The sequence below is a fragment of the Populus trichocarpa genome, chromosome 1 (genome assembly GCF_000002775.5).
Source record: "Populus trichocarpa isolate Nisqually-1 chromosome 1, P.trichocarpa_v4.1, whole genome shotgun sequence".
NCBI classification, from domain to species: Eukaryota; Viridiplantae; Streptophyta; class Magnoliopsida; order Malpighiales; family Salicaceae; genus Populus; species Populus trichocarpa.
In genome coordinates, this window is record NC_037285.2 from 35,391,259 (window position 1) to 35,411,704 (window position 20,446).

The 20,446-nt window shown below is 36.2% G+C and overlaps 4 protein-coding genes across 8 annotated transcripts; 2 read left to right on the forward strand and 2 right to left on the reverse strand.

The window, feature by feature from the left end:
• Positions 1 to 1,497: 1,497 nt before the first annotated feature.
• On the forward strand, positions 1,498 to 4,672 carry LOC7467650 (chloroplast envelope quinone oxidoreductase homolog). Its single transcript, XM_024602140.2, has 4 exons — positions 1,498 to 1,731; positions 2,019 to 2,160; positions 2,999 to 3,093; positions 4,021 to 4,672. The coding sequence occupies exons 1-4, from the start codon at positions 1,666 to 1,668 to the stop codon at positions 4,483 to 4,485; spliced, it is 768 nt and encodes a 255-aa protein (XP_024457908.1). The 5' UTR covers positions 1,498 to 1,665; the 3' UTR covers positions 4,486 to 4,672.
• A 321-nt stretch (positions 4,673 to 4,993) lies between these two features.
• LOC18095326 (uncharacterized) lies at positions 4,994 to 13,694 on the reverse strand. 3 transcript variants are annotated; one of them, XM_024602101.2, is made up of 9 exons: positions 12,593 to 13,693; positions 11,505 to 11,560; positions 11,349 to 11,431; positions 11,115 to 11,193; positions 10,326 to 10,436; positions 7,124 to 7,233; positions 6,283 to 6,366; positions 5,545 to 5,582; positions 4,994 to 5,372 (listed from the first exon to the last, which is right to left on the reverse strand). In XM_024602101.2, the coding sequence occupies exons 1-9, from the start codon at positions 13,548 to 13,550 to the stop codon at positions 5,302 to 5,304; spliced, it is 1,590 nt and encodes a 529-aa protein (XP_024457869.2). In that variant the 5' UTR covers positions 13,551 to 13,693; the 3' UTR covers positions 4,994 to 5,301. The 3 variants fall into 3 exon arrangements, 1 of the variants encoding a protein (XP_024457869.2); XR_002982018.2 differs by lacking the exon at positions 7,124 to 7,233 and having other exon boundaries at positions 5,262 to 5,372; positions 12,593 to 13,694; XR_002982017.2 differs by lacking the exon at positions 4,994 to 5,372 and having other exon boundaries at positions 5,539 to 5,582; positions 7,095 to 7,233; positions 12,593 to 13,694.
• Positions 13,695 to 13,870: 176 nt separating this feature from the next.
• On the forward strand, positions 13,871 to 15,743 carry LOC7467649 (uncharacterized). 3 transcript variants are annotated; one of them, XM_052455893.1, is made up of 3 exons: positions 13,871 to 14,405; positions 14,486 to 14,640; positions 15,725 to 15,743. In XM_052455893.1, the coding sequence occupies exons 1-3, from the start codon at positions 14,031 to 14,033 to the stop codon at positions 15,726 to 15,728; spliced, it is 534 nt and encodes a 177-aa protein (XP_052311853.1). In that variant the 5' UTR covers positions 13,871 to 14,030; the 3' UTR covers positions 15,729 to 15,743. The 3 variants fall into 3 exon arrangements, with proteins under 3 accessions (XP_052311853.1, XP_006369940.3, XP_002300059.3); XM_006369878.3 differs by lacking the exon at positions 15,725 to 15,743 and adding an exon at positions 14,898 to 15,168; XM_002300023.4 differs by lacking the exon at positions 15,725 to 15,743 and having other exon boundaries at positions 13,873 to 14,405; positions 14,486 to 15,025.
• Positions 15,744 to 17,010: 1,267 nt separating this feature from the next.
• On the reverse strand, positions 17,011 to 20,160 carry LOC7467648 (glucuronokinase 1). The gene is made up of 6 exons (XM_002298517.4): positions 19,815 to 20,160; positions 19,574 to 19,723; positions 19,167 to 19,355; positions 18,974 to 19,090; positions 18,313 to 18,473; positions 17,011 to 17,548 (listed from the first exon to the last, which is right to left on the reverse strand). The coding sequence occupies exons 1-6, from the start codon at positions 20,037 to 20,039 to the stop codon at positions 17,305 to 17,307; spliced, it is 1,086 nt and encodes a 361-aa protein (XP_002298553.2). The 5' UTR covers positions 20,040 to 20,160; the 3' UTR covers positions 17,011 to 17,304.
• Between the last annotated feature and the right edge of the window lie 286 nt (positions 20,161 to 20,446).

Sequence of the window (20,446 nt, forward strand, 5' to 3'; positions counted from 1 at the left end):
AGTCATGGAGATGAGATCAAAGATGGGTGACGATACTTGTGCAACTTCTTTTTGGCCGTATGGTCCCGGGAACAACCAGCCTCCTCCTCCTCCTCCTCCTCCAGCTCCGTCGCTATTCTAGTTTAATTTTGTTTTTTAAACACATTAAATTTGTAATGAATATTATTTAACATTACTTTTATATTTTTAATGTTTAATCCATTTTTATTTGTTTATTAAGGTTTTTTACAATTAATAAATTATTTATATATATATTTTTTAAATACCTACCGACGGATATACCGATGGATAATATCCGTCGGTATTTCACAGAGAGTTGCCAAACAATTACCAGCCATGCCATCATTACCGACGGAATCACCGACGGATAGTATCCGTCGGTGATTAAATGCAGACGGATTTACCGACGGATAATATCCGTCGGTATTTCTCAGAGAGTTGCAAAACAATTACCAGCCATGCCATAATTACCGACGAAAATTCCGTCGGTAATGCCGTCGGTACTTACCGTTGAAATTGCAGACGGATTTATTCCGTCGGTAATGTTCCCGCGGGAAACTTTTTTTTGGCGCGCGCGTATCCGTCTGTAAGACCGTCGGTGGGTGTTTTTTTTTTATTTGCGACAGACTTAGCGACGGAAATGGAAGTTACCGACGACTGTTATACCGACGGACGTGTTCCGTCGGTAATTATTTCACCGACAGATTTCATTGCTTTTACCGACGGAATTAGTCCGTCGGTAAAACTGGATAATGTTGTAGTGATTGTTTAAAAGGTTAAAGGATATACTTGTAACCTCAACTTATTCTGGTTTTAGTTTTTAATAGTACCTCTTGAAGCCAAGGGAAAATACAAGTTACATATATTGAAAGCTTAATCTTCTTTCTTGACATCATCTGTATCTTTAAAGATTTATAACTTGGAAGTATATTAACTCTACTTGTCATTATCTCAGGTGTAGTTTAAGCTTATCTTTCCACTGCCTATTTTTATTATTTTATTGATGTTGTTACCTCTTTTTATTCTTAGTTTGTAATAAAGTTTTTCAAGTCATCATTTAAGAAATTCTAAAAACGGTTTTAAAATACAAAATCAAATTAGGTTATATTTTTCTTCCTCGACTTCAATTTATTCTTTAGGTAATATTGAGATTTTAAACAACCACAATCAAGTTATTCTCTATAATAAAACTCGTGGACATCAAGATAAATCAATTTGATGGTTGAAATATATGAAAACATCGATTTTATTTTTCTATATCGGAATCTGGTAAAACTCTCTCTCTTTCACAAATTAAGAAATTAAAAATAATAAAAAATAAAGTTATGTCAAAATTGAATTTAAAAAAACATAAGGGACTGAACAACTAAGAATTTTAAAATTGAAGAACTAAATTGTATTTTCCATACCAACTTTAAACACACCATCTATTTTCGACGTAATTTTTATGTTGGTCATCTTTCTTTTAGCTTTCTTCAAGTATACTTGTTATGTCATTTGTGACACAGTAGGTCTCTGTCGTGTCTCTCTATTAAGTTTAACCGCGAAGCCACACCTGCTCTCCTGCCAGTTCCTTTTACATTACACTACTTTACCTCTCTTCTGTCCGTGCCCAGCTTTTTTTCTTCTGTTTCTCTGATAACAACGGCGTGGCTTCTATTGGACATGGCAGTGAAGTTGATGCATGCCGTTCAGTATAGCAGCTATGGTGGAGGCGCCGCTGGTTTAAAGGTTAATTGTTTTTTAACCAAATTTCCACTTTTTGTTAGTGTAATTATATGTCCCTTTTCTTTGATGACCATTTAGTTAGTTGGTAATTGTTGAAATATGGAGATGAATTATAGATTGTTGCCCCCATTTGTTTTTGTTTCTAAATTAAATAATAATAATAATAATAATAATGGATTAGATGTGATGTGAGGTTTGCTTTAATTTTTGGTAAAGGTAGCCAAATGAAAAGGCATTGATGCACCTACTGTGAGTTACCACTATTATATAAATAGTTTTGCTTGTTGCAGCATGTTGAGGTTCCAGTCCCTAGTGCCAAGAGAGACGAGGTTTTGCTCAAGTTAGAAGCAACTAGTCTAAACGCAGCTGATTGGAAGATACAGAAAGGCATCTTGCGCCCCCTTTTCCCTCGGAGATTCCCTTACATCCCCGGTGATTCACTTCTTTCTTTATGTGGATTTTTTGTGTACAATCTAATTCAGACACTATCTTACTGCTTGTTGGGGCTTTTAATTGTACATAAATTCCGCCGTATAGCCTAATCCACAAGGAAATTGTTCTTTGTAATGTTAGTTGATTGCATGATTTTCTTCCTTTAGGTGCTTAAGCATGATTTTGATTTTGATTTAAGTTTGTGACGGTGTCGTGTTGCATCTAAGAAACTTTGGAAATGGGCTTTGTTGTTCCTTCGCTTAACATTCAGAATGCGGGAACTTGGAAACTGACATGTCTTTGTAATTTTTTTTATGGTATATGACAACGCAATGCAATAATCTGTGCTTACCATTTCAAACGTTTGCCTTCAGTTCAGTTATGTCAAAGTTTTGGGAATTTGTGTTTGGGTGTTGTTTGGCAGAAGGTTTCCTTTCCATAGTTACTCTTTCAGTTCAAATGGCTTGTGGGTTCTTTACTTGATCTGGTTTAAGCAATGTAAAGGCTTAAAAAGAGGGGTTCCTTGTTAAGATTAGATGGTTGTTGCAGTCACTGCTCTAGGACTTGCACCATTCTCTATGTTCAATGAATTTCCTCATTTGTCAACTAAGATCTACAATTTTTAAAACAAGTTACAAATGGAGAAACAACTGTTCTAAACTTCATTTCCAGCTCCCTTCTGAAACATAGCTTGTAATCCATGTGGTTAACATTCTTTCAATCTAATGCTGATATATTAATTTCATAGTTTTAGCAATACTGTGTGTTTGCCAAGCACGCATTCACACACGCACACACTGCGTTTACTTTTTGGCTGAAGAAACCTTTGTCGCAACAGGCACTGATGTGGCAGGAGAGGTTGTGGAGGTTGGACCAGGAGTAACAAATTTCAAAACTGGTGACAAAGTTGTAGCTGTTCTTACCCATTGCCTTGTAAGTGCTCATTCAATATTTTGGTGTTTTTTATTTCCTTATCTTTGTAGTTTTTCAATTGATTTACATTGGTGAGGCGACCTCTTGATTATCTTTTTTGGTTTAATGGCTATGTACACAATTGGGGTCAACCATACCCTCACTTGCGCCTTAAATAATGTCATATCAAATAAGACAGTTTGCATCAACACGGCCTGAAGGTTACATGACATGGATGACTGGTTATAAGTTAAAAAATCAGCGTATTGAAAGGGGGTTGGGGGTGGTTAGAAGAGAGAGATAATAAAATTGTTGCGTTCATCATATTAGATAAAGCACAAGTAGAAAATTGTTTCCAGGTATTGACAAAGGCATGAGTCAATAACAAGTGTGTGAGTAATTTATAGCTAAATCTGTCTATCGCGTGAACAGCCAACCTTCATGCCCTCAATATCTTCCATGAAAGTGACCGGTGAAATACAACTTTTATCAAGTACTAATTGTTGTTTCTTTTCTCCATGGACAACTTAGTTTCCCCTGAAAAGTAAAATCTGATAACTCTATTTTGGACATTTACTCAGCTTCAATGAAACACAAAAGCGATACCTTAATGTCATCATTGTAGCTACTTTTTTTTGGAAAGCAAACAGGTCAAAGCCTTTGATGCTTATGAATTTTTTTTGCTAGTTTGTAATATTGCCAACTTGAGGCGCATTATAGAGGTTAGTTTGCTTAGATGCCTTGCTCATGGATCTTGTGTACCATTAAGTGTTACATAGGAGTACGGACCTGGGACTTGGCTCATGCTATCTACCTGGTTTCAAACATATGAATAGTACATTATAGCATTTGGCAATCTTATGTGTATGGAGGAATTTTACCATTGGTCTCTGAATTTTGTTTTGTTCTGTTTCTTTGATTAATTGTTGTGTGTTCTACAAACAACAGAGTGGAGGTGGACTAGCTGAATTTGTAGTGGCTAAGAAGAGCTTGTCAGTTGCAAGGCCACCTGAAGTTTCAGCAGCTGAAGGTGCAGGCTTGCCTGTTGCTGGGCTCACAGCTCACCAGGCTCTCACTCAATCTGCAGGGGTCAAGCTTGATGGAAGTGGTAACCAGAAAAATATTCTGATCACTGCTGCCTCAGGTGGTGTAGGTCACTATGCAGTTCAGCTTGCAAAGCTTGGAAACACTCATGTGACTGCCACTTGTGGGGCTCGTAACATCGAATTTGTGAAGAGCTTAGGTGCTGATGAGGTTCTGGATTACAAAACCCCAGAAGGAGCAGCTCTGAAGAGCCCATCTGGTAAGAAATATGATGCTGTGATCCACTGCGCTGCTGGCGTTCCTTGGAGCACTTTTGAGCCAAATCTGAGTGCAAATGGGAAGGTTATAGATATCATTGTGGAGCAGTGAATGAAATTAATGTGCTTGAATTGCTAAAATTTCTGTAACTGTGTTCTTGCCTATACCATGTGGATCCGATGCCATACACAGCTGAAGAGGCATTATATGATGTGTGATCTTGTAAATAATAGGGTTTGGGTTGAGTTTGATAGCTATTGATTATGTTTGTTCTTCAATATCAGATGCTTCTTTTTTCGTTTTGGTGTTATTTTATTTATTTAATGACGTGAGACTTCCATTTATGGGCTAATTCTAGGTATAGTTTGTCGTCTGAGAGTTCAATGTTGCATGAGTAAATAGAAAGAATTGAACTTGTTATCTGCTTATATCTTTTTCTATATCATCATGAGAAAATAAGATAGATAATTGGAGATAAATTAAAATATAGTCAGTTTATAGACTGACTAGCTCGAAGTAATTTTCAACAGGCAAACTCGGTGATTTTTATCATTTCATTCTCCGAAGTAAACCATTTGCTAAATCAAACATTGATCCCCATGATAACTCGACAGATCACTCATAGCCAATTAGCATGCCTGATGCATTTTCTGTCATTTCATTGTTCTCTCCAGTTCCAGAATCGAATTAAGGTTTTTATCACATACATAAAGGCCCTCAAAATTCTGAGGGGACCTATTCAATCATACTTTGGCTCCAAAACTTTTGGGAGTCTGATATGAACTGCCTAAGCAGTTAAAAATAACTTATTGCCTCTTGCAGATCTTTGAAGACAAATGAACTGATCATAGCTTCAGTATATGTCCTCTCCTGATCACACTGTTCGTCCTGAACTTTAGTGATCGCGCAACAGATTGCAATCAACAGTTAGAAATAATTTTTAGTTATTGCCTCTTCCAGTTCTTTGAATTCCCATGCATCTTCTGCTGAATATTCACCTGCCAGAGAGAAAAAGCGTGTTACCAAAATCTCTCTCTCCCCTCTCTCATTCTTTTGATTTTGTTTTCCTTCTTTCCCCTGATGTCTACACGATATGATGAGTAAATTAAATGCAGATTACATGCTTGATCATCAATTTAAACTTCAAGAAAAAAAAAGGAAGACTCTTACCAATTGAATCTCTTCGAAGAGCAGTTAAATGAGCACAACTGCAAGTGAAAGGTTAAGTTAGAAACATAACTAATGTTAGCACCATATTCCTCATAATGCCATTTCTTTATCTAAGAAAGAGGATGGAGAACTCTGATTATCTTCACTTGAGAGCTTAAATGGTCTAAAAAAAGTCAAGAAATTAGGGTGAAAACACAGATTCTGATTTTATAGGCGTTATCAATTTAGAAATTTCACCAACCATGCGCTCAGAGGTATCCAGAACCTGTTCTTAAGGGACAATAAAACCTTGGAGCTTAGATTCCTAACTTTGAGGTTCTAGGTTCAAATCCCACAAGGAGAGGACAGTTTTTGGGATGTAGAAGGGCTACCAGCCATTTTGTAGTTCAAGACAGTCCTCATAAGCTACCATTTCACAAAAATAGAGCTATTGAGATTGTCCTTGTTCAGGCACTTCGGATGATTCTGGATGCTCAAATGGTTGCAAGTTTTCATGTATTTAAAATGTCAAAGCATAAGCGAAGCTGCAATTTGAAACAATAGGGTTTCTATTTATAATATAGGTTTCATCAATGACAAACTGTCAAAGCCAACTGATTTGGAATTCCTTCTGGAAGTTGGAAGCCAAAGACTACAAGATTTCAGAACCCCTGAAACTACTGGCCATAGGATAAATTGATGAAAGAGACCATTGACCAACAAAATATAAGGAGAGATGAACCCATCAGAAGTCATTACCTTCCAAGAGCCTTTCCAAAATCTGCACAGAGTGACCGAATGTATGTTCCTTTAGAGCATGTCACTCGGAAGATCAAATTTTGCCTGCAATAACCACACAAAGTCGGCTCAGGTCAGAATACCAAGAAATATGATTGAACCTAGTTCTCTTAGATATTGTCAAATCAAACCCTCCATTAGTTTGTTGGAAGTTCTCCCATCATGAAATTTATCATCCAATGCACAAACTCATAAACCCAATATTTTCAAAGAAAATAAAATAAAAGCATTTCTTGAAAGTGAAATTTTGGAAATGAAATTTTATGCTAGATGTCATCAATTTTTTTTAATTGTGAAAAGATGGACCGAATTGAACATTGGCATTCATTTAGTTTAATCATATGACCTACCCTATTGAGCCTCAAAATAAGCTTGAACTTTTAGTATTTAACCTAATACTTTCAAATAATGGAAAATAAAAGCATTTCTTGAAAGTGAAATTTTGGAAGTGAAATTTTGGAAATGAAATTTTACGCTAGATGCCATCAAATTTTTTAAATTGTGAAAAGATGGACTAAATTGCACATTGCAATTCATTTAGTTTAATCATATGACCTACCCTATCGAGCCTCAATAAGCTTTAACTTCTAGAATTTAACCTCAGGTATTTTCAAAGCTCTAGATATTGTTAAGCCACAGTTCAGTGATCAAGTGACTTTTATGTTGACTCATGGATGTGTAGAACCATAGGTATAAGGTATGGTTTCATAAAGAATCAACAAAAAAATAAATTAATTATGAAGGGACAGACTTGCAAGTGGGTGTGTGCCTACATTCATGCATATGCAACAAGATCTATGACCTGTCCTCTAAGCTTCGCTCTATGTCGAATTGAAAAATTGAAATTCTTCTAGGCGAGAGCTCAATGCTTTCTCCTTTCCTTGCTTTCTCATACATCCTTTCACCTCCAACCTATCACAATGCAGCAGAACTCTTAGGAAATAAACTGAAGGCCTGTAACAAAAAGTCTTGAATTTGTGTATGTATTTACAAGTCACAACAAGATCTTCAGGTAAAAAAATCCCATCACTCTAGAGTTTCTAAAGGAATATGAGACCTTAAATTCCCCTGATCATAGTTCGAGCAAATAGGCCAAAATGAACTTGAGCATTACCACTCACCACAATTGAGGAGACATTTAAGAATCTTAGGTGCTCATACTAGATAACTCACTCACCATTTGATCCCTTAACAATGATACATTTTCAATTTCTAAGGAGTAATTGATTACAGAAACAACCAGTATATGATGAATGATGTGAACAAAATCTAGAAGCATAACTAAGAAGACGATAGCCAATTTTTTCCCTGGGAATAGATTTCCCAAGTTCATGGGAACGCGGATATATGACACTGTATTATGCCTATGGCGGATTGGTTGATATTATAATACACATACACATAACATGCTCTTAGCCTCTAAGTGCCTAAGCCCAACTCTGTTGAGCCTTCAAGCTAGCTCCAAGAATCCTTTTCCTCCATTAATATAATGATATGGGGCACTTTCTTCATTATTCTTGGCCTAATAATATCTATTGTTTTATTTCCTTGATTCTTAAGATTTTCTAGGATGTGAAGAGTTTGAAAATAGTCCAAGATGCAATTTGGTAAAACAAGCATAATTTTTAATTTAACCATTGAATTGAGCTGAAAAATTTTGACAGAAGATTTTGAAAACTCTTATTAGGTTAAAATTTCATGAAAATCGAAGATCAAGAAGACCTTGAAAAAAAAATAGAAGTTATTGTGAAAAATTATCTTTATTTATCTTATTGTATCTGGATTACTTTTTCTATTTAGATTAGGACTTCCAATTTAATTATGATTTTACTAGTTAGGAATCCTAATGCTAGATGAATTCTATTAGTTATGTAAGTTTTAATTAAGAATAATTTTTCTATAATGATTTTAAGTCAAACTAATTACTCGGATTTTTTATAAAATATTGGAGATTTTCTCTATTCCTCTACAGTGTTTAGGGCTATAATTTTTGGGCTTGAGAACCCTAATTTTATTCACGTTATCCGTTGTGTCAATTGATATTAGAGCAGGTTGACCTTTATTATGGGAAGCAACCCACTCTGCAGTGCAGGAGTGAAGGACATCTGGAGTACTATGAGGGCTTAGGAGGCAACGCAAAAAGCACAAACACATAGGCTGGATCGTTTGAAGCAAACTATAGCAGATCTAGCTCAGCTGATGAGAGGTGCAAATAGAGATCATGAAGAGGTGAGGAAATTGCCTGTAGACTTACCTCAGAGCACGCATAACCCCAAACCCATTCCTGAATTCGATTAGATTCCTTTAAAAGATGAGAAATTTTCGAAGAAAATATTTATTAACTGGTTGACAAAGGTAAAAGCTTACTTTTATTTCAACAAGATTATTTGTTATAAAAAGTATGGCTTGTTGTACACAAAATTTCTTGTGGTGCCCGAGAATAGCGGTATGAAGTTCTAGAATATAGAACTCGTCTGGTTAAGCCTTTAACTCCATCATAGAAAGATTTGAAACAATCATTAATTATGGAGTTTATACAAGATGATTACGAAGAGATTTTATATTGGATTGATAAGCAAACAAATTGTTGTTATTTCAACCTTCTCAAATAGTAAGAGAAAAAAATTTGTAGGTCTCTTCAAAATAGACAGTGTCAACATCACCTCGGTGATAACAACAACACTGCTGCAAATATTATTCTACTTATCAATGTTTCATTTACTAATGGTAAAGAAGAAATCAAAGAAACTCTTAAATTAGTATCATTTAGTGATTCTCAAGGTCTTGAAGCATTAAAAGAAAAGTTGGAACAAGTAATTGGAATTGCTCAAGAGGCTGAGGTTGACATTAAAAAGGACTTCAGTGTGGATGTGTTGTCCAAACCAAACTAGATCAATATTCTGAAATTATCAAATCAGCTGATGGTCAAGACATTACTGGTAGGGATGACCAAACACGTGAACTAAAAATGCCTTCATTTTAAAAGATGGTTTTATGCGAGGTTTATTTTTTAGGTCTTGAGAAGTTCTGCCTAAATTCAAAAATTCTACATGAATATATATTTGTTGAAATTGGATTTAAGATATTTGCAACAAGCTATCTTGTGCATGCATTGATGACAGTGTTATATTTGAAGTATCTATTTATTTAGAGTGGTCGAGTTTAATTTCTAATAGTTAACTCGAGGGTGAGTTTTTCAGAAGTAGAGGGGATTGACGTGGGGCACTTTCTTTATTGTTCTTGGCATAATAATGTCTAATATATTATTTCCTTAATTGTTAAGATTTTAAAGAGTTTTAGAAGAATCCAAAATGCAATTTGGTAAAAAATAAGCTTAACTTTTAATCCGACAGTTTGATCAATTTAAAATTGTGATAAAAGATTTTGAAGACCCTATTTCCTATATGGTTAAAATTTCGTGATGATAGAAGATTGGGAAGACCTTAAAATAAAGGACAAAAGTTATTGTGGGGGATTATCTTTATATACCTAGTTGTATTTGGATTCTTTTTTCTATTTATATTAGGACTTTCAATTTAATTAGGATTTTACTAGTTAGGAATCCTAATACTAGATGAATTCTATTAGTTAGGTAAGTTTTAATTAGAAATTCTTTTCCCAATAAGGATTCTAGATTTAAAACTAATATAAATAGAGATATCTAATTTATTTTGAGAACATTTAGATTTAGATTATTATTCAGATTTTTTATAAAATATCAAAGATTTTCTCTATTCCTCTACAGTGTTTAGGGTTATAAACTTCAGAATTCTAGTTTTATCCACTCTATTCACTGCATCATATACCCTACCTAGCAGTTTAATTACCTTCGATTTCCATTTTAGCTGCACCATATTAAGTTTTTCAGCTTTTTGCACATATTTTAAGATAAATATGGATTTATGTATTTAAAAAAAAAAAAAAGAATGATCAGTCAACATAGCTACATATCTCAGGCTACTGATCCAGTACAGATTATCATGAACTTCAACACAAATTCTTACTTTGATTGCAGAGAACATCGGTGGAACTTGCCATATCTCCCCACGAAATGATGCAGCAGCTTTCTTAATGTCAGCATCTTTAATGTGCTCCCAAGGCTCACGTTGAATAACCTGCATAAAATGATAGTTTAAAGATTCACACAATGCACGAACATAAATCGGAAATTGACCAATCACAATCAAGTGTTTAAAAAAAATTATGAAACTGATCACCACCACACCAAATGATGTCAATGAAGCAAGAATCTAGAAAAGTTCAAGTGAAATTATCCAGTATAGTGACCATGGAAATTATTAGCATGTCTACTGGAACTGGAAGATAAAATGTAATGTCTTCTACTGTTTATCATGACTTCAACTTCTTCATGAATATATGCACATGTATAATTTCTATCTGCAAAATAACCATTCCTATTAGGTTCTAATCCATATTGAACATGTTTTGAGTGCTCAGCCAGTGCCACAGTTAATGTGAACTCATTTTCCTCCATTAGACCTCTCCCCAATTTCTTTCACTAACACCAGTAGTTGGACTACAAAAGGAGTGAACTAGTTGGTTAGCAAATCATTGAGCAACCATCTCCAAGAATCTACTGTACATTTCACAACTGATGTTGAATGAAAGGTATAAAGATGGATTAGGAATGTTCTTTTTTCCTAAAAGGAGAAGACATGGTAATATAAAACAAAAAATGCCTTAATTTTCAGGGCTTCAGGAAAAGAACATGCATATTTCAACTGGCATTAGACAGGAAAATAAAAGCGCAAGCTGCCTTTGAAAGTACATACCGGTGAATCAGCATCCCAAGTTGAAGTAGCCTCCCCTAAACGGAACGCTCCACTATAACCCTTAACCATACCTTGATATCTGCATTAATAAAAAGGCCTTGAGGGGAAATCCATGTTCAAAAAAGAAAAAAAGGTCGCAGTTTGAGTCTGTGGGTGAAAAAAGGGAACCGTGCATAAAACCTACATAGAAAAGTATATATAATGCTTAATGAAGTGATTCTATTTCAATCTTACCTATCTACCAACTTTGTGGCTTTACCAACACACACAATCAATAAACCAGTTGCCATAGGATCAAGCGTCCCAGCATGCCCCACCTTTAATCCAAAATGAAAATAATTAGAGAAATCTGTGACTAAATGCAGATGCAATGATATCAAAAAGTTGCACCTTTTTCACTTTGACCAGGCGACGCAGCTTTCCACAAACTGTAAATGAAGTCCATCCTGTTTTACATAAGGACATGACTTTTCTTTAATAAAAATGAAGCTTATGTGATTCACAATTTGACATTATAGGTTTAAGTGTTAAATTAGAGAAAAAATTAACCACAGTCGGACAGGCATGTGGGGATAATCAAGAAATTTAATGAAAGAATGCAGTCAACTCTCAAACAAATAACCAAGACAAAATAAGGATTACTGGGTTGTGCGGTAAGTATGGAATTACCCTTAGCCATATCATGCTACATAATCGCATACCCAATTGCAACACATTATAAAAGGATCAACACTGTTTTTTCTTATGGGAAATAGATAGATGCCATATGTTTTCAACATGCCACCTTTCTCTATAGAGAAAAAAATACTTTTACATCTCCATTCTGGCCGCAAAGGAACTTGCTTAAGAACCTAGGAGGTTAGCTGCAAAAATGACATACTGTCAAAGCCTGGTATAACCAACTTCAGATCAGCAGACAAATCATTTTCTTTTTACTTGAATGTTAGGTACATAGATTCTACTATATCGAAGAACATAGTTTCTCTCTTTTTTGTTCTAATTATTGGCAAATATGTGAAGTATCAGCAAAGGTGAAACGTAGATCCTCTCTTTTACCTGCATCTTCAGCCTCCAATCCAACCCCAAATAGTTTGTAGCTGTTTAGTTTATGACTGGTCCTCAAAGCATAGAAATAATGGTGCTACTCAGATTCTCCGGGAGTGAATTCCAATCTAACTCTATCCTTGTTCACGTTCTTCTAACATGATATTAAAACAAAAATGCAACTTCCCCTTTGAACTAAATCCTTTTGTTCAATTAGTGTTCTGATATTGGGAAGGAATGGCCATCATGGCAGCAGTGAACAAATTCATTAGCAATCGTTTAGTTTTCCACAATTGTGCGCTGGAACCGATGTTTCATTCTTTACTAGTTTACTTTCCTAAATTCCAAAATGTTAATTCAAACCTTCCTCAATTTATATATATAAAAAAATCATAACCATGAAACCAAATAACAAAAATAAGCTATCAACTCACCTTTAGGCTTATTCACCAAAACCACAGTCCCATAAGGACCATCCCACCTTGGTGGAAGAGCATTCCTTGTAGAAAGATAAGGATCTCCAGTATCCACTTCATTATCCTTATTGGGAACTTTTTTCAAACACTTAAAGAATTCCTCGACTTTCCTCTCGGTAACATCCTTCTTATCATTCAAATCAGTCCCTCTCTCACCCTTCTCCTCTTCGTCAAAAAAAACCAACCTTTTATCTTCCTCTCCCTCTCCAACCCCACTATGATCTCTCTCCTTCTCTCCTCTCTTAACCCCACTCTTGGTCTTCTTTGGTTTCCCACTTTGATTTACATTATTTGAGTCTTTAGGATCAAGAAATGCCTTATCAAGGCATTGGTCAGGGAAATACTTTTTCTCCAATTGATAAACCATCTTATAATGCTTATCTTTCTCCCATGGATAAGCAAAAGCATCATAAAAATATAACTCCTCCTCTCTCTTATGTAACCTATGAAATTCTACAACTTCAGGCTTCAACTCTACAAAACCCTCTTCATTTTTCTTATTTTCCTCATCAGAATCTGACCCATACATTCTTTTCCTCCTCTTTCTATAATACTTTCTTTTAGACTTATCCATCTCATCTTGAGACAGTTTTCGATCAACCCATGAATCAAGACCAAGTTCTGCATCTGGGTTTTGAGTTGAGTCGGAGTCTGAGTCTGGTCTAGTGACTCGAGCAGGTTGTGGCCGAGATTGGGGGCGTTGGGGCTGAACTGGGCGGTTAATGATCATCTCATATTGAAGAGGGTATCTAGTAGAAGTGGTGGAGAAGAGATTTTGATATAGAGAGAAGATAGGTTTGTTTAAGAGAGTGGGTCTTTTTGAGGGAAAGAGAGAAGGATAGAATGTTGCTTTCGTTGTTGTTGAAAAGGCCATTGGTTTTGGAAGGAAGCAGAGCAGAGAAAGTGATTTAGCCATTGATGATTAGATCAGTTTCTTCTTCTTGTTGCCGTCGCTGCTGTTCGTTTCGGTGGTGTTTGGGGTTTTAGCATGGTTTTAGGATTTCGCGGTTGCTTCCTAGATGTGTTTCTGCGGTTGAAAAATGTTCTTGTATAAATTTGATTTTTAAAAACAATTTATATTCTTTATATTTTTGAATTATTTTTATCTGTTAATTTGAAAAATAAATTTTAAAAAATAAAAATATATACTATTTAATTTGAACAGGCTTTTAATTAAATTCAATTAAAGGGATTAAAAACTTTTTTAGGAACTTAAATGAGAATTAATATATAGTTGGTGGACTTATTCGAGGTTTGCCGAAATCCTAATAACAAGTTAAAATTTTCCTCTCCGCGCTCAATTTCCTCTCTCTTGCAATTGCATCCTCCTTGAATCCCACGGACCCTTCCGTTTTGCAAAATTTTGGTTGGAGCCCAGAATTCGCGCTCCAACAAAATGGACTTGGCTTGGGCTCCACAAGATGGCGAAGAGTGGGAGCTCCGCCACGACGACGACGGCTTCACCTACAAAATCCTCAAGCGCCAACGCCTCACCGACCCTTCTGCCGCTGTTTCACAACTTCCATTCACAGATCCAAAAGTTGAAGCGAAGCGAAGGAGAGAACGCAAAAGAAACACACTCTTGAAACTTAAAAATCAGTACCAAAATGAGATCCACAAGTGGGAAGTTTTATCGAATACCTTGCGTTCAATGGAAGAAAAGACCAAAGAAGTGAACCAAGCTGTCTCGTATTTGGGTTCCAGTAATTCTTCTGTGGTCAAAAAGAGCGAGGATTCTTCTGGGTCGTTAGTTGATGAGCTTCTCTTGCAGGTAAAAGAAATGGGTTGTTCTGGTTTTAGGGTTTTATTTTTCTTTCGTTCTTTACCCTGTTTGGTTTGTGAATATTTCAGGCAGAGACACAAGAGGCAATAATCCGTGACATATCGAATTTATGCGATGTAGCTGAAGCAATGTGTGATGCCCAGCAAGAACAGTTAGTTCAATCATTTATTGATCTGCCAGTCTGGTCTTCACCGCGTGAGCTCATGAAATCCCTCTGCGACGAGTAAGTCTTATCTTGGGGTGGTTAAATAAGTAGTCTTGTGAAGTTGATGCTCACGTAGTGAAATATTTTGTCTTGTAGATCTCTTTGTTCTTAATGTAAGTCTTCTTGGTGCTTTTCTAATGTTCTGTGATCATGTAAATTAGTAGAAATTGTGGCTTAGAGAAATTTCTGTGGGAGAACGGTTTTTAGCAAGTTGTGGTATATTCGAGTTAGTGAAATGTTTGTTTGTTAACCTTGAGCACTGTTTTACTTTCCAGTGTAGAAAGATGTCAAAATTTCTTTCACTATGGTTGCAATGATTAGAGATGGTGAAAGAATGTGGCCGGATCTCATGCCTACGATTTTTCCATGCAGAATGAAAATTTCAGTGCAGTTTGGTTTCGAATTAATTGTGTGACACTCTTGATTTCCAAGTCTCTCATTTTATTAGTTCGTATGGATGAATTTTGGTTCTATGACTTGTTGGTGAACTTCAGTTCCGTGGTCTGTAGACATGTTGTGTTTTAATTTCAGGAGTGCTTGTTCTTATCCCTGATTTTGCCATGATTTGATGATTATTTTGGAGAGAAATAGTTTAATATGGTATAAATTGATTTGCCTGGAACTAGCCGGCAGCCTCTTTTTTACCCATGAAAGGCATTGCAGTTAAAGAGATGATGTACATTTGCAACTGTAGATCCTTTATTGCATTGTTGATACTTCTGGATCCAGAAACTCACTTTTTCATGCAAGATCATGTTTCTGAAAATTACTTGCATTGAACATTGGATGTGCATTTACTTTATTATTTTTCTTCTGAAATGATTTATATCCGACTACATGAAGCTAGTCGGTGCTTGGTACTCAATTTATGAGCTTCGGATTACTTTAGCCTTTAGACCGCAAGCATGTATCACACATAATCTTCTAATTCTGAGCCTGCATATTACAACAACAAAACTTGATGACAGTTTGATTTCACAAAGTCTCCCTTGGAGAATTGTATGGTGGATCAAAGTATGCATCTTTTTTCTTGTCGGAATCTCCTCACACAATGCTTTCTTGCTCATTTGGATCACATTGGGAAAATGCCATTGTGGAGTAGGTAAATGTCTCACAAGAGACCACGAGAAACCAAAATTGATCGTATAGTTACCATGAATCATGCGCAGCTGGGGCATAGAGATAAATGATTCACAGGGCGTGGTAGGCAAGGGCTTTCTGATCAGGGGATGGAACAATCCATGGCTGTACCCTCCTGCAGTAAGACAAGTGATCATCAGAATAGTTCCCATCTAACTAAGAATTCACCCAAGTTTAGATTGAGAGCTGCATCCCATGGATCTGAATACCTTCCCATTGCGTTCAATTTGTTTTTAGTAACACTAAACAAACTTGGCTCCAAGGATATAAAAAAGAGGGCTATTTTCCAACTTAAATCTATGATTCTGAAGAAAACGTGATCCCAATATGGTAAGCTACAAGCCATCATCGGACTCGGAAATTACTGAGCTCTATAGCATAACGGTGATTCTTCATCTTCTTCTCCTCCTCTCCATCCTGCATGCAACTTGTCATCACTCCATAGAAAACAGAGAAATTAAGCATGAAACTGAACTGTACATTCAGAGCATTAACGTAATGGTAACTGCAACACAATCATTGGAAGAGGGAGAGGAAAAAAGACAAGGCACCAGTGATAGGCATGCATTCCAAAAGCCCTTAATGCGTCAATAACAAATCTGTCACAAGAGAGGAGTTGCGCCTCATTGACCGTTAGCCATCTCTGTCAAACTAGAGCACGCAGACTTACTGTTGTAGATAAAGCTGTCTTCCATGTTGTCATAATCCCACAGCGAACACAAAGTTTGACGATCAACTACAAGAAGATGTGATTTTGGCATGCAAGTCCAAGCAACATTGGGCGCAAGTAACTTGGATCAAAACCTTCAAGAGGGTTAGAGGACGAGTTCGTATTTTTAAGTTCCATAAAAGAATGGTGAGGGGAAGTTTTCAAGAGCAAAATGACATGGCAGAAGAGTAACAGAGGGCTAATAGATAAAACCAGCAAAGAAGATCCTCTGTGTAACCTTCAAACTCGGATTTTTCTTGGTTTGTTAGCCAATAACTTGACCATTAAAAGCAATTTTGATGATTTATTAAGCTATCAAGTCTCGGTTGCTGTATTGGTTTTTGACAAATCCCAACATTATTAGTGCAACGGATCAAGTAATTTGATTGATCTGATCTATCGTCCGCGTGGACAAATTACATGTAACAATTACCTCGGAGTCCAAGAAGAGATCTGGCGGGGTTGATGAATCCAGGATTTGATTTGTCAGGCGCACAATTACTTCATTTTATGTAATCCATTACAGAACTCAGACCTCATAATATGTAAAATGCTAATATTTCAAACGGATAAAAATTGTGTAAAATTCTTTTAAGAGAATTCACTGTGCCGCAGCAAGATCTGTTTGCATTTCGAATTCCAACAAGTTCAAGCACCCCCAAATGTGGTGGCAGGCCAAAACTTCAGGTTCTATCCAATCTGATATTAGCAAGCTGTTCAATGAACTATAGATAATATCTGCCCAACATAAAACTTTTTTTGTTATTATTATTCATCTTAATGAGAGAGCAAAGAACAATATCGCCAAGACTGCTGGTGAAGACTGAAATTTCTTAGCCTGGCAGGGTTTTGAGATCATCTTCATTCAGATATGAAGGAACAACTTTCACAGGTTGAATAACAAAACCGGCTTCCTTACAAGCATCCTCCAGAAGTTTTACTTGTGGAGGCCCATCAGGGCAGAATACAACCACAGCTCCTCCACTACCTGTAAATTTTGAAGCAGCACCCACCCTTCGGGCCACCTCCACCATTTCAATGTTTAAAGAACCAAGAGCATCATCTCCAAACATGCTCCTATAAAAAATTTCCGTACCAGCTAGGTTAGTGTGGCTATAAAATGCCTGAATCATCTTAAAAAAAACAGAGACACCATTTGTTCTGGAAAGTAAAAGGTAACAGCAAGAGCATTTAAAAATTATTGAAACAAAGATATCAATTCTTTTCTTTGTTTCTTACTATTATTGAAACAAAGTTAATATTACACATACGGCCAAGATAAGGAACTCCATTGCAACCACTTTAGCACAAAGACAAATAATTCATGTGCTAAGACATGAAAAGAGCAGAAATAACAGGATTTGTTTGCGTCTAACGATGTAAGGATTAACAATTTTAACAAGGAAAATCTTCCAAAGAGAAATCATCACCAAAACCCAATTAATTTAAATCTGTCAATTCAGAGTCATGGTCCACAAGGTCGTGAATCATTAGCAACCCTCATCAAACTTTTAGTATGAAATAATTTTAGTGATTGAAAAATAACAGCCAGGCACACACATGATGGCAACGATGGTCGTCATGGTGTGAAACACCATTATCAGCATTATGAAAATGGTAATGGACTCTTCCTTTTCCAATAAAACTATGGTTGGCATAAACAAATGATGCTCGTAAGAAGAGCACTTTCGTTCCCAAAACATTTTTTCATTTTCAAAGTGCACGACAAACATGCAAATATTGTAACGTGAAAGCTTTAATGGTATTGAGACACAACATCCCTGAAGAGCTAATTTCTCTTCAAATCTGATCTAGGCCGATTAGAAGCAGAAACATATTACCTTCGAAGGTCAAAATTGCGATTCATCAGGTCTGCAAGTTTGGAATAATCCTTTTCAAGTATTGCAGTTTGTCCTTGTAAAGCTAGATCTGCAACTTCCGCCATTGATGATACAATAAACTCATCACCATCAAGCCACCTTTTCTGAACTGTGCTATGTACCTGCACTTAAAACAGACAGAAGATATTACCAAGTTCAAAAAAAAAATCATCGAATGAAATATCAATGCCATGCCATTAAATGAATATTATACAAAATCACTCTCTTGCATAGAAGCTCCTGGTACAAGCTTGTAGTGCGTGGCATTTAAAAATGTCTGAAAGATATCTACATATAACTAGAACTTTAACAAAGAAAGGAGTTGCTAACACACGAAAGAAAAACAGAGGCATTGCTATTTTACACACAAGCAGGCACACACAGCTGTTTGAAATTGCTGGGGCCTATAACACTATTCATGAGCACCTCGTTGCACTTTCAAGGCATGCTGTCCTTTGTATAGAACAAAAACTACATCTGGGCACAAAACCAGAATCATTCATGGCCACATCAGCAGGAATGATAATTCCATGCAGCCACCAATTCATGTATATACCCTGTGAGGTAACGGAGAGAGTATCTAAGTCAAGGGTAAGAAAAAAGTCTTCAAAATAATGCTAACCTTCCCAGAATCACTTGGATTCTCAGCATAGATGAGCTGGAGAGGTGGGAGAAGACTGGTATCCATTGGTGTATAGACACCATGGCCCAACTTTTCCATGTGATCTTTATTAAAATCCTGCAGAAGAGTATGTAACATATGTGAATCATTATATTTTAACCAATTTGTTTAACATGTTTGCATTAGCACCTACCATGTAAACAAGGCCCCCGTAGACCTGTGCCACTCGATCTTGAAGACCAGCAATAATTCCAAGTTCTTTCTCTGCACTTAGTATAAGGTCAGGCCTGATTTCTACTTTGACCAAATGCCTGACTTTGTAGAAGTCAAGAAGGCAGTTTAAGGCTGCACAAACAATTGCACTAGAACCTGAAAGTCCTGTCTGAAACGTCAAAATTATAACTTAAGCGCTGTTTTGCAAAGAATTTAGAGGAAAAAAACAAAGAAAAAAAGAAGGAAATTGCTTTCAGTACTACTCTACACGATCTGAGATGCATATATGACTGCACCCCATTTTCATTCGAAAGCAAAACAATGGCTTAAAACATAGATCTCAAGCACAGATCAGAGAATAAATAGGATGAAGAAAAGTGGATGCACCTGGCGAGGAATGTTAGTGTCATATGACAGAGTAAAGTTCTCCTTACTAAGCTCAATATTATTCTCATTGCAATAGTTGTAGAAAACCTTACAGATTGACATAAGCAATCTTACACCTCCATAGTAACCCTCACTTTGCAACCGATTCACCTAACAAATAAAATGGCACATACACATCATTAAACAGCAAGATAAAAATGCAACAATCATAGCACAAAAATAGAAGAGAAGAGAAAGAAACCAGGTGATCAAGGCCTGAGAACTGGACAAGATCATGAGTAGGATGCGGGGTGATGATGAGATGATGAGAGGGCTGCAGTTTGACAGTGGCCCAGAAATTGGCAAGGCTGAAAGAGATAGTGCGGCCATAATAAACATCGCTGGGATTACCTAAGAGACCCACACGTGCATACACTTTGTGTTCGATTTCATTGCTTTTTCTTGATGATGGTGATTCCTCGTCCATCGCGTCTTTCTTTCTCTCCGTCTTTTGGCAGATCCACAGGGAGAGAGTTTTAATGTTTATCAAAGTGTTTCAGTTTGAGTTTGTGTTGTGTCCTGTTGCCGAGCTGTTTGCCTTGAATGATGTTTCGTTTCTTTTAATGTTTAATTTAATTTATTCTATTGTTAGGATTAGGACGTGACTTTAAGGCATGACTAGATAGATGATGAGGTTGGTGTGATTGATTTGGTTAGTCGGCCAGGCTGGCCCAGTCGAGGAAAAGGCACCGCTTTTCTCTCTCTTCCAGGCGCCATTTTAAGAAATCATTTTCCACCGTGTTTTTAAAAAATTTAATTTTTTTTTTAAAATTTAATATATTTTAAATTATATTAAAAATAATTTTTAAAAAACATTATTGACATGAATTTTAA